The sequence below is a fragment of the Delphinapterus leucas genome, chromosome 8 (assembly GCF_059928025.1).
Source record: "Delphinapterus leucas isolate spDelLeu-1000000601 "Yukka" chromosome 8, BTC_Dleu_Yukka2, whole genome shotgun sequence".
Classification (NCBI taxonomy): domain Eukaryota; kingdom Metazoa; phylum Chordata; class Mammalia; order Artiodactyla; family Monodontidae; genus Delphinapterus; species Delphinapterus leucas.
This window is the reverse complement of record NC_143136.1, coordinates 32,766,498-32,779,393: the sequence shown is the minus strand read 5'-3', so window position 1 is coordinate 32,779,393 and position 12,896 is coordinate 32,766,498. Positions and strand designations below refer to the sequence as shown.

The window sequence follows — 12,896 nt, the reverse complement described above, 5'->3', positions numbered from 1 at the left end:
TATTTGATCCAAACACCACTAGATTATTATAGAACATCCAGACATGTGCAATAAAGTTCAGTTAGATTTTGTTATTACATATATTTTAAATCTACTTGGAAAAGTGTTGGTCGGGGCACAGCGATGATAACTCCTAATGTTTTCTCCAAGCCAGGGTTCCTCCTCCCCCAGCAACTCGATCCCGGAGTCGTGGGCGTGTCTGGAGTCTCGGGCGTGCCAGGTGTCGCGTCCGCCGGAATCCCGCCTCGGGGCGCGGCTCCCATCTGCCAAAGCTCCTCTGCGCTCCCTTGCTCCCCTCGCCAGCCCGGGCGGCCCAGGCCACGCCCCCAGCGCTCCATTCGTTCGCTCGTCCCGCGGGCGCCCCCGCACACCACTCCGTTGCGCGGGTCCCAGCACGCTGAGGCGCTGCTGCCGAGCGTGGAACCAAGACGTGGCTCCCGGGCGGAGGAGCCATGTTGGACTTCGCGATATTCGCCGTTACCTTCTTGCTGGCGTTGGTGGGAGCCGTACTCTACCTCTATCCGGTAACCGCCGGCTCGGCCTCGGTCTCGCCCGCATCCACGTCGCCCTGCCCGCGGCGGGCCGCAGGGGGCGGGCCCGGAGTGGGTGCGGGGAGAGCTCCTGCTGCGGTTCCGGCTCAGTCCAGCTCCGGGGCATGTGACGCTTCGCGGGCGCGCGCGGGGCTGGCGCTGAGGACGGAGCGGCGCGGGCCACACGGCCGCCTTCCGACGCCGAGTGAGGCGGGCAGGTGGTTCAGCAGCGCGGATGCGGCCGCCGGGGGCTGAGGGCTGGTCCGCGGGTCCGACTTCCCTGCGCCTGCCCTCGCCACGCCACTGTTAAGGGCGGGTCTGAAGCGCTTTGGTGGCTTTCGGGCAGTAACTCTGCCCACTCCAGTTCCATTTTCTAGTGTGCCTGGGAGGAAACTCCAGGCTGCTCCACGCCTTTCCCCTTTCCCAAGGATTCTCCCCCAGTGTTTCTTTTGTCGTCTACTCCCATCTGTCTTTCGACTTTCATTCCTGAAATCCAAAGTCCTTAAGGTCCAGACCGGGTCTTGCTCCTCGCAGGGCCTCACCGGCTAAATAAAGCGGTCGTGGAAGGAGCCCTGTGCAGGGGGAGGTTAGCTGTGAGCTTCACCTAGCCTAGTGCTTTATCTCTGAATCTCCTTCCGGCCTTCTTTCTCTTCTTGCCTTCTTCAACCCCAGAAGGTGGTTCTGAAAACAAAGGAGCTAATGGATGAGGGATCATCTACAAAGCAAGGTGGTGGTTTTGTAGAAGAAGTTGTAAAGCAGCAGCACAGTGCCAAATACATCACTGGCAATGACAGAACACCTTAAATATTCTCGCTGGTAAATGGGTTGGATTGGAGTATTGCAACTGCACAATCTGGAACTTCCAGTGAATCTTATTTTCTGAGAAATAGCCATCTGGAAGGTTAGGAGAGTGCGGGAGTAGGGAAATGAGATTACCAGGCAACTCACTTGAGGGTCATGAAATTAAAATAAGACTAGTCATTATGGGTGTGTTTTTCCCCAGCAGTTTTTTTTTTTTTTTTTTTTGCGGTACGCGGGCCTCTCACTGTTGTGGCCGCTCCCGTTGCGGAGCACAGGCTCCGGACGCGCAGGCTCAGCGGCCATGGCTCACGGGCCCAGCCGCTCCGCGGCATGTGGGATCTCCCCGGACCGGGGCACGAACCCATGTCCCCTGCATCGGCAGGCGGACTCTCAACCATTGCGCCACCAGGGAAGCCCTTCCAGCAGTTTTTCTTCATCTATGTGGAATCAGGGGCAGTTGACAGAATATTGGGTTTAATTAGAATTGGTGTTTTACTAGGTGCTTTTGACAAAAGGATATAGGGCAAGGGAGTGGTTATAATGGACCATGGAATCTCAGCTGGAGAGAGTGGAAAATGAGTATATGAGTGGGTGGGTTAAAAGTCCTTTTGGGGTAAAAATAGTTTTTGGAGTCAAGATGTTAAAAATAGTGAAAAGGAAAAATAGGAGGTGCTTGGAGATTTGCATGCTTGATGTTAAAACTCGAGATGGTGAAGTTATTGGTAATGTCAAGACCTAGTGTACAACCATAGGAATGAGTGGCTGAGATCAGGTGGAGTTTTGAGTTGGGGACAGATGGGTCAGGAAAGAAGATAAACTTCTGTAGGAATAGGAGTCTGGGGGACGAGGGAAGACCTGGGGATGGTAGTCCTGGGCTTAGTATGGTGTCTAATGTAGGTAAGGAAAAAGGTCATAGTAACATTCTGGATGGTCTCAAGGTAGATGATAGTGGTGAGGCTACGATTATCAGGGAGTTTGGCAGGGTCTTGCCAGGTGCATGCCAATTTGGGGATCTCATCAATTTAGCTATGTGGAAGATGTGGAGATAGTAAAGGGCAGGAGAGCATTTTGCCTGGTGTTCTGGGGCTCACTCTTCATTTCTCCTCTTGAAGGGTGGAGGTTGGTGTAGGAGCTGTCTTATGCAAAGCGCATAGACTTCTGAGGAAAATACATTTTTTGAGGTCTTGCTTGTGTGAAAATCTTTCTGTTCTAGCTTCACACTTGAATGATAGATAGTTTGGCTTAGTGTAAAATTCTAAGTTGGAAATAATTTTCCCTTAGAATTATAGGGGCCACCACCCACCAGCCGGTTGTTCCTGAATCTGTAGTCTCAAGGTCTCTTTCCAGAAGGATGGTAATCACAAGAATGGTGTCTGAGGGATCTGTATACTGGCTTTTTGCTATTTGTTAAAATCTTGCATCTTACCCCTGCCTTTCTGGTTACTGAGTGCAAATCTGATTGCTTCTTGTGGAAATTCTCCTCTGCAGACCCCCAGAGGAGGCCTCACAACTACGTCAATTAATCACTACTCCAACAGCTTAACACTTCCAAAAAAATTGGTTGGATTGTTCGTCCACTGTTGTCTCCTCTCCCATTCTCTTTATCGGTATTTTCTCCTTTTTTATATCTTCACTTTCATTTTGTGGGATTTCAGGAAGAGATCATTGATGAGTGTTATCAATCTACCATGTTTAAAGAGAAGTCAGGAAACTTGTTTCAGTCAATAATTTCAACCTAGAAAATAAAAAGTTGGCTTCTTTTATATGACTGACTTTTTCTTTTTCTAATTGAGTTCCTTCCATCCTTTTCCCCACTTTTTATAATATCAAACTTGACAAGTTTCCATTATTGATGAGACTGTATGACAAAATTTTACATTGTAGGTTTCATTGTCATCAGTTAAATGCAAGTTGCACATACTATAACCTAGATAGTATTTTTTTTTTTTTTGGAAAGATTATCACTTCAGACTACTACTTTTTTTTGTTTGTTTTAAATTTATTTTTATTTATTTATTTTTGGCCACGTTGGGTCTTTGTTGCTGCGCATGGGCTTTCTCTAGTTGCAGCGAGCAGGGTTTACTCTTCATTGTGGTGCACAGGCTTCTCATTGCGGTGGCTTCTCTTTTTGCAGAGCACGGGCTCTAGGTGCGTGGGCTTCAGTAGTTGTGGCACACAGGCTCCGTAGTTGTGGCTCGCGGGCTGTAGAGCGCAGGCTCAGTAGCTGTGGTGCACGAGCTTAGTTGCTCCGCGGCATGTGGGATCTTCCCGGACCAGAGCTTGAACCCGTGTCCCCTTCATTGGCAAGAAGATTCTTAACCACTGCACCACCAGGGAAGCCCCTAGATAGTATTCTTATAGGATTTAGTACAAACTGTTAAACTCTTCAGTTAGTATCATTCAACCTAGTATCTCTCTTTTGGCATACATACCCCAAAGGAGTAAAAAAGTAAAGTTGTATAAAGATTTTCATGGCACTACCTATAACAATGAGAAAATGGAAGAAAGAAATAGCCTAGATGTTTTATAACGCTACAGCAGGAAGATGGTTACACAGTTCTGGATACATAGTGGAACACTGTTTAGCCTTTACATGTTCAAATAAATAAATATTCATTTATTTGTATAATGTTAAGTAGGGGGGAAAAGGGCAGAATGTCAGACAAATAAACTCTGATTAGTACTAGCTAAAATCATTGACAAAATTCAGAATTGATTCTGGAGTTGACTATTTTAGGTTATTTTTCCTATAAATATTTAGTTTATTTAAAAAGAGTTTTACAAGATATCTTATTATAAAAGTAATACGCTTGTTGTAAAATAAAAAAAAGACACTAACCTCTAAACCCAGCGACCATAAACCCAGTACAAAATTGTAAAACATGAAAATTCCCCCAACTTTTTCATAGTTCATTCTTCAGAGGTTCTCACTTTAACAATTTGCTATGAATTATTTTGTTATTTACTTCTATACCAGACACCTTTCTGACTGTATGACCCTGATAATAATAACTGCATTAAAGCAAATGATGAATATCACATTGTATTTTGGTAAATTCTTTGACTAGAAAGAGAACTATTTTAGGAATGAAACTATTATAATCATGACATTGATTTTTTTTTGAAAGCCAAGCCAGATGGGACCATATATAGTCTCAGAACAAAGAAAAATATACTTGATTATGTATTAATTGATGAAGAATGGTTGTTAAATTCTTCAACACCTTAGTTTAGTTGATAGAGAGGAGGAATATTAGGATAATGCTTTTCAATACAAAGAATCCAGTTTTTGTATTTTAATATAGAAATAATCTCTGAGATTCAACCAATTTGGAAAACCATCATTTAAGGTCCTGCAGATGTATTGGGAAAATGCATCTGACTTATGGGATATGTGATAATTCATTATACTAAACTTCTTAAAATTTTTTCCCTAAGGCTTCCAGACAAGCTGCAGGAATTCCAGGGATTACTCCAACAGAAGAAAAGTGAGTTGTTTTTTTAAATCAAGTAGAGTCAACTCTTAATTTTGGATCAAAACTAAACCATATCTTTAGATTACTCAGTTTATTTCATTCCTTTGTTTTCTCTAAACTTATCTCTGGGCATACTACCTAAACTTTGTTAAGAACAGAAAGGAAGCCTGTATAAATCAAAACCTTTAATTTCTTTCACTTCTGTTAGCCAGAGAGTGTTGAAAATAGAAAGAAAGGATTAAGATAGAAGGAAATAAGAAAAAGTTGCCATAGCTGATTTAAATTAGCCTGTGAGTTAATAGCCAATGACGGTGTCCATTGCTATCTCAGAATGAGTTGCTGCAACAATTGGGTAGTTTTCCAGTGTCTAAGTCAGATGTTCCTCTTGTACCTTTTTTATTTGGTATGAAGTGTTATGAATTCTCAAAATATCAGACAAATCCATATCCAAATGTAACTACCGAAAGAGAGAAGTCAAATATAATTCAGTTTTGGATTTTGCAGTAATTTGAATTTTGTGTATTTTTGCTCTCATCTGTTGACACAGTTAATTCAGAATCAACTAGTATTGTTTTTCTGATTCTTCCATGTTAAATTGATTATTTTGTCAAATGTCGCTTTTTTTTCAGAGATGGTAATCTTCCAGATATTGTGAACAGTGGAAGTTTGCACGAGTTCCTGGTTAATTTGCATGAGAGATATGGGCCTGTGGTCTCTTTCTGGTTTGGCAGGCGCCTTGTGGTTAGTTTGGGCAGTGTTGATGTGCTAAAGCAGCATATCAACCCCAATAAAACATGTAAGTTTAATTTTCTTTTTAATTAGAGTAGATGTCTATAAATGAAGATCCATACATTGTTCTTAGGAATAGCTAACATTTATTAAATACTTTGTATTATATGCCAGACATTGTGCTGAAGTCTTTATATTAATTACTTCATTTAAGACACAGTATTGTAAAATGATTATTTTCTTCCTTCAGTTTATAGATATGTATGAAAAAAATCCCAGTGTAAATGCCAACAGGATTTTTTTGGAACCTGAAAAACTAGTTCCAGGGTACGTCTGAAAGAGTAAAGGTACAAGAGCAGTTAAGAAACATCTAGAAAGAACATTAGTGCGGGAGATTCTTGTACCATCAGGTCGAACAGTGTATTATAAAACTTGATTAACTTAAAGAATCTTGTACTGTGATAGGACTAGACGGATTGATGGAATGGAGTAGGTAGCCCAGTAGACAAAGCGAGGATATATGATAAAGGTTGCATTTTATGATAAAGGGGAAAGGTAATAAATGGTTTGGGAAAACTAGTTAGCTATTTGGAAAAAATAAATCTCAGTCCCTGTCTCACTCTTTATATCAAAATAAATTAGAAATGATTAAAATTTGGAGTCATAAAAGTAATAGAAGAAAAAATGGTTAAATCTTAAATTTTTTTGAGGGGGTTGTTGATAAGCCCTTTTGTACCCTGACACGAGATCTAAGAGCCATCAATCACAAGATGGGTAAATCTGTCTACATAAAAATGAAAAAATTTCAGTACAATAAAAAACACCATGAAAAAGAGAGATAGGAAAATGTTGGCCACATACTATATTTCTGTAAAATAAAAAGGTACCATGAAGAAGTTTAAAAGAGATAGGGGAACTATTTACCACGTATATATATATAAACTAAATGAAAACTAATAAGGAAAGTAAAATGCAATTGTGGAAAAATGGGCAAAAACAAGGTAATTAAAAAAGAAGAAATAAAAACAGCCAATAAGCAAATTAAAAGATTTCAATCTCACTAATAATCAGTGGGATGCAAATAAAAATGAGATTTTCACTTATCTGACTAGAAGAGATGAAAAATGTTGGCAAAACTCATTGTTGGTGAGGGAATGGAGAAACATGGAGTATAAATGTTTTACAAGCTATCTGGAGAGAAGGTTGGCAGTGACCTTTGACTTATCTTAAGGAATTATCATCAGCTGACAATAACATAGATGAGAAAAGACATTAGTATTATTCATAATAAAAACTTAAAACTTAAAACTTTTTAATGGCTGCATTAAAGGATACATTCAGGCGTTAATATGATGATATAGGTTTATTTTATTTTGTTCTTCAGATACTCATATGCCAGCATTATTGTAAGACCTTAACACACGTTAACTGATTTAATCCTCAGAACACCTTATGAAGTACGTATTATGATTATCCCCACTTTACAGAAGAGAAAACTGATGTACAGAGAGGCTAAGTTATTTGCCCAAAGTCACACAACTAATTAGTAATGGAGCTGGGACTTGAACCTAGGCTCTCTGGGCTGGGTCTGTTTTCTTTTTTTTCTTTTTCTTTTTTTTTTTTTTTTTGCAGTACGCGGGCCTCTCACTGTTGTGGCCTTTCCCGTTGTGGAGCACAGGCTCCGGATGCGCAGGCTCAGCGGCCATGGTTCACGGGCCCAGCCGCTCCGCGGCATATGGGATCTTCCCGGACTGGGGCATGAACCCGTGTCCCCTGCATTGGCAGGTGGACTCTCAACCACTGTGCCACCAGGGAAGCCCATGGATCTGTTTTCTTAATCACAAAATTTCTGCAACGTGGAAGGATGGCTCTGTTAAGAAATACAAAGATGGGTATAACCAGACATGGCCTCTGCTCCTATGGAATTTATAGTCTAGTGCTGGGGAAGGGGGCGAGCATGTAAATGGTGTTTAAATGATCACACTAATGAACTGAGAGACGTGCTCTGAAAGAAGAGACTGTAGTTCTTTGCAAAATCTGACAGATTTTTCTGTCTGTCTCTCTCTGGTAAGAAATGTTAACAGCTGTAAAAAAAAAAAATCTCAGATATTTAACAGTGACTATCTCTGTGTGGTGAGATTTAGATGAATTTATTTTCTATATATCTATGTTGTTTTAATTATTTACAATGACAGTGTATTTTTGCGTATGTGGAAACAATATAGTCATTAAAGAAACACTTAGGGAATTCTCTGGTGATCCAGTGGTTAGCACTCTGTGCTTCCACTGCAAGGGGCCTGGGTTTGATCCCTGGTTGGGGAACTAAGATCCTGCGAGCCTCACAGTGCTGCCGCCAAAAAAAAAAAGGAAACAAGAAACACTTAAAAATGAATGAAGGAGAAAAGAAAAGAAATTTTTGGATTCAGCTAAATAATTTTAACTGTAATACTTGACAGTTACATACACAAAATCAATTTTGCTTTAAAAATCAGTGGTGTAATTTTTTTTTTACAAAGTGAAAGATATTGCTGTCATGTGAGTAGAAGATTTATGTATTAATGATTTACAGTGAAATTCCCAGTCAGAATATTGTTTTCTTGCCAATTTTTTTTTTTTTTTTTTTTTTGCGGTATGCAGGCCTCTCACTGTTCTGGCCTTTCCTGTTGCGGAGCACAGGCTCTGGACGGGGCGCAGGCTCAGTGGCCATGGCTCACGGGCCCAGCTGCTCCGCGGCACGTGGGATCTTCCTGGACCGGGGCACGAACCTGTGTCCCCTGCATCGGCAGGCGGACTCTCAACCACTGCGCCACCAGGGAAGCCCTTTCTTGCCAATTTTTATTGCCTCTTGAACTGTTCACATTTAGGAAAGACAAGGGAGTTGTGAAAAAAAGTTCATAGTCTCTTGGCTACAGTCCCGTACCTCCCTGATCTCTGTTCTTTTGCTGGTGATTTATTTATTTTTTGAGTGATTACTTTGCCTTTGAAATGTTTAATTTGTCTGTTTCAGCGGACCCTTTTGAAACCATGCTAAAGTCATTATTAAGGTATCAGTCTGATAGTGGGAACGTGAGCGAAAACCTCATGAGGAAAAAAATGTACGAAAATGGTGTGACTAATTCTCTGCGGAGTAATTTTGCTCTCCTGCTAAAGGTAAGGTAGTTTGTCCTGGAGTTCTGTCATACAGATAATAGTATATGGATCTTCCTCGAGTTACGATGGGGTTATGTCCTGATTAACACATCGTGAGTTGAAAAATACCATAAGTTGAAAATGCATTTAAATACACCTAACCTTCTGGACATCATGCTTAGCCTAGCGTGCTTTAAACATACTCAGAACACTTACGTTAGCCTGCAGTTGGGCACAGTCATCTCACACTAAGCCTATTTTACAATAGAGTGTTGACTAGCTCGTGTAATTTATTGAACACTGTACAGAAAGTGAGAAATAGATTGTTGTCTGGGTACAGAATGGTTGTAAGCTTATGGGCTCTTTGCTCTCATGGTCCCATGGCTGGCTGTGGGCTACGGCTGCTGTCGCTGCCAGCGTCACAAAGTGTCGTACTTCATACGCTAGCCCAGCAGAAGATCAAGATAAGTTCAGAGGACCGTTTCTACTGAACGCTTATGGCTTTTGAGCCATGGTAACATTGAAAAATTGTATGTCGGGGACCATCTGTATATTTTAACTATTAGTGTGTCTTTGTCTTTCCTACTCTTTTTTTACCTGTCTTTCTAAGCTGAATTTTACTCTTTTTTTGCGGGGGTGGGCCGCACTGCAAGGCTTGTGGGATCTTAGTTCCCTACCAGGGGTTGAATCCATGCTCCCTGCAGTGGAATCGCAGAGCCTTAACCACAGGACCGCCAGCGAAGTCCCTCTAAGCTGATTTTTATTCTCCTGAAATTCTAAAATGAAACAAAAACAAAACAAAAATATTAACATCTAGACTCCCTATGTAAGTTGGAATGATGGGAGCAGAGAGAACCTGAAGACATTTTATGTATCAGTAGATTTGTCCATTGTTTTCAGACCAGGCTAAACCAGCATTTCCTAAAATATGGTCTGAACTCACCTGAAACACTCCTTCTTGTTTAAGGTGCAGATTACTGGGCCTTTACTTGGACAAACTGAATCACTGGGAGTGGCACCTGACATTTTTAAGAAGCTCAGCAAATCATTTACAAAGGTTGAGAACAATACTAATCCATACCGTTTCCTTTTTGTTTCTAAAGACCCTTAGCCAAGCCCTGTGCACTGCCTCACAGTTCCTTGTGCTCCCACAGGGCTGTTGCAGACCTTCACCCTTATTCTAGTACTGCCAGTCCTACCAACCCCTTTGCTTGCTGTAGATGTCCTAGCCTCCTGCTTTGCTGAGACTATGGAGTCCTTTACGTGTGAACTCCCTCAGTAGCCTGTTCCCCCACCAGTAGACTCTGTCCATCACAAACCTTGGTTCTTTTTTCTTATTTTAAATCTTGAAGAATCCTTCCTTCTGTCCAAAGCTAATCTATCCATTTGTGCCATTTAAAAATAATGTAATTTATAAAAGTAATATATAGTTGCTAAAGAACGTGGAAAATCTGATAGTGTAAAGAAATCACCCATAATTTGACTATAGATTTTTTATATGGTTGAGATCATATTGTATGTACAATTTTATATACTTTTCCACTATAAAACGTATCGTAAGCGTTTCCCCATCGTTAAAAAATTTGCAGGGACTTCCCTGGCCGTCCAGGTGAAGACTGCACTTGCACTGCGGGCATGGGGTGAGGGTGGGGTGAGCATGGCTTCGAGGTTCCATCCCTGGTTGGGGAACTAAGGTCCTGCATGCCCTGTGGCTCGGCCAAAAAGAAAAGAGAAGAAAATTTCCAAAAATAAGTAAAATTATGCTTTTTCTGCTAGTCACTTTATAAAATATGGAAACATTTAGAGAAGTCCTAAGGAAAAAAAAAACATTTTTACTGCTGTTCATTCCCTGGTGATAACCATGTTTAACATTTTAAAATACTTTGCATCATTCCAGTCATTTCTGTGTACAGTAGAATTTCAATCAGCATTATACTATATAGATAGTTTTAGACTGCATTTTTTTTTAACATCTTTATTGGGGTATAATTGCTTTACAATGCTGTGTTAGTTTCTGCTTTATAACAAAGTGAATCAGTTATACATATACGTATGTTCCCATATGTCTTCCCTCTTGCCCACTCTCCCTATCCCACCCCTCCAGGCTGTCACAAAGCACCGAGCTAATATCCCTGTGCCATGTGGCTGCTTCCCACTAGCCATCTACCTTACTACGTTTGTTAGTGTGTATATTAGACTGCATTTTTATTTACCATTATATGATAAGTATTTTTATAACAGTAAATATTCTTAGAAAATTACATTTGAAAAGAGTCTCTAATGTCACTTTTACCTTCTGAATATCTTTAAAAATTGCTCTACTCCACCAGCACTGCTCCCATCCTGGTTTAAGCTTCCATCATCTTATGTGGATTGCTTGTTTCTCTGCCTTCTCTCTGCCCTTCTCCAATTTCTACCCTCTGTTAGGGATTCTTAGGCTTCTTTTAAGACATGTACCCCTTGCAGTTGTGGTGAAACCTACAGACTCCTTCGGAGAATAGCATTTGAAAATGTGTAACTACAAGGGAAACCAATATAGTTTTTATTTTGTTGTATGTTTAATGTAGCTTCTTGGGAAGTAGTAGTATTGTATAGAGCAGAGACTTTAAGCTTGGGCAAAAGGCTTTGAATCTTATTTCTGTCATTTAGTATCTGCATGATTCTTTGTGTGTTACTTGGCCTTTGTGAGCTTTTATTGCCTCTTTTTTTTCTTTTTTGGCCACTCTGCAGGGATCCCTTAGTTTCCCGACCAGGGGTCAAACCTGTGCCCCTTGTGTTAGAAGCACAGAGTCTTAACCACTGGACCGTCAGGGAGGTCCTCTTGCCTCATCTTAAATCGAGGATAATAGCATCCACGTTACAAATTTGCTGTGAGGATTATATGAGGTCGTGATGTAAAATACCTAACAACAGGTCTTAGAACAGAGTAACTACTCAAAAAAATACCTTTCCTTCCTTTGTTTGAGAAGTAGATTTTCCTGCTGTTTGTTTGCTGCTCCCCCCACCTCCCAACGTTCTTCTGTTCTGTTAAAATTTCTTCTTTCTTACATTTTTCCTGCTCCTCTGAAACTACACCTCCTTAATAATGCTTCCAATTTAGTTAATGCGTTCCTTCTTTCATGCAGGGTTTTTATAGTTGATGGGCCTATATCTGTCCCATTTGGAGGGTTACATAGGAGTCCTTACTGTTCTATATAGATTAAACCCACATTCACTCACAAGTACACAAATACACCCCACTGACTTTCATATTATATATGGTAAATAATTTTAAAAATCATGGAAAAAAATTTTTTTTGAATTTTATTTTATTTATTTTTCTATACAGCAGTTTCTCGTTAGCTATCCATTTTATACACATCAGTGTATACATGTCAAACCCAGTCTCCCAATTCATCACCCCTCCACCCCATTTTCCTCCCTTGGTGTCCATACATTTGTTCTCTACATTTGTGTCTCTATTTCTGCCCTGCAAACCGGTTCATCTGTACCATTTTTCTAGGTTCCACATATATGCGTTAATATATGATATTTGTTTTTCTCTTTCTGACTTACTTCACTCTGTATGACAGTCTCTAGATCCACCCACGTCTCTACAAATGACCCAGTTTCCTTCCTTTTTATGGCTGAGTAATACTCCATTGTATATATGTGCCACATCTTCTTTATCCATTCATCTGTCGATGGGCACGTAGGTTGATTCCATGTCCTGGCTATTGTAAATAGTGCTGCAATGAACACTGGGGTGCATGTGTCTTTTTGAATTATGGTTTTCTTGGGGTATATGCCCAGTAGTGGGATTTCTGGGTCATATGGTAGTTCTATTTTTAGTTTTTTAAGGAACCTCCATACTGTTCTCCATAGTGTCTGTACCAATTTACATTCCCACCAACAGTGCAAGAGGGTTCCCTTTTCTCTACACCCTCTCCAGCATTTGTTGTTTGTAGATTTTCTGATGATGCCCATTCTAACTGGTGTGAGGTGATGCATCACTGTAGTTTTGATTTGCATTTCTCTAATAATTAGTGTAAAAATCATGAAAAATTTAAATAAAAATAGAATAGTATAATGAACATCTAGTCTCATCACCAAACTTTTAACAGTTAGCAAATTAGATGCAATCTTACTTTATCTATACCCCGACTTACCTCCCCTGTTTTCTCTCTGGATTATTTTTAAACAGATTCCAGACATCATACAGATGAGGACATACTTTTTCAAGGGCTTAACA

The 12,896-nt window shown here is 40.6% G+C and overlaps 1 protein-coding gene across 1 annotated transcript in view; it reads left to right on the top strand.

Annotated features, from left to right (window-relative positions):
- The first annotated feature begins 251 nt into the window (after window positions 1-251).
- Window positions 252-12,896, top strand: part of CYP20A1 (cytochrome P450 family 20 subfamily A member 1) — an 81,011-nt gene continuing 68,366 nt past the window's right edge. Inside the window, exons 1-4 of the mRNA XM_022567473.2 lie at window positions 252-524; window positions 4,770-4,819; window positions 5,437-5,603; window positions 8,544-8,686. Of these exons, the coding sequence (XP_022423181.1) occupies window positions 453-524; window positions 4,770-4,819; window positions 5,437-5,603; window positions 8,544-8,686 (432 nt within the window). The 5' untranslated portion in view covers window positions 252-452. The remainder of the gene's footprint in view (window positions 525-4,769; window positions 4,820-5,436; window positions 5,604-8,543; window positions 8,687-12,896) is intronic.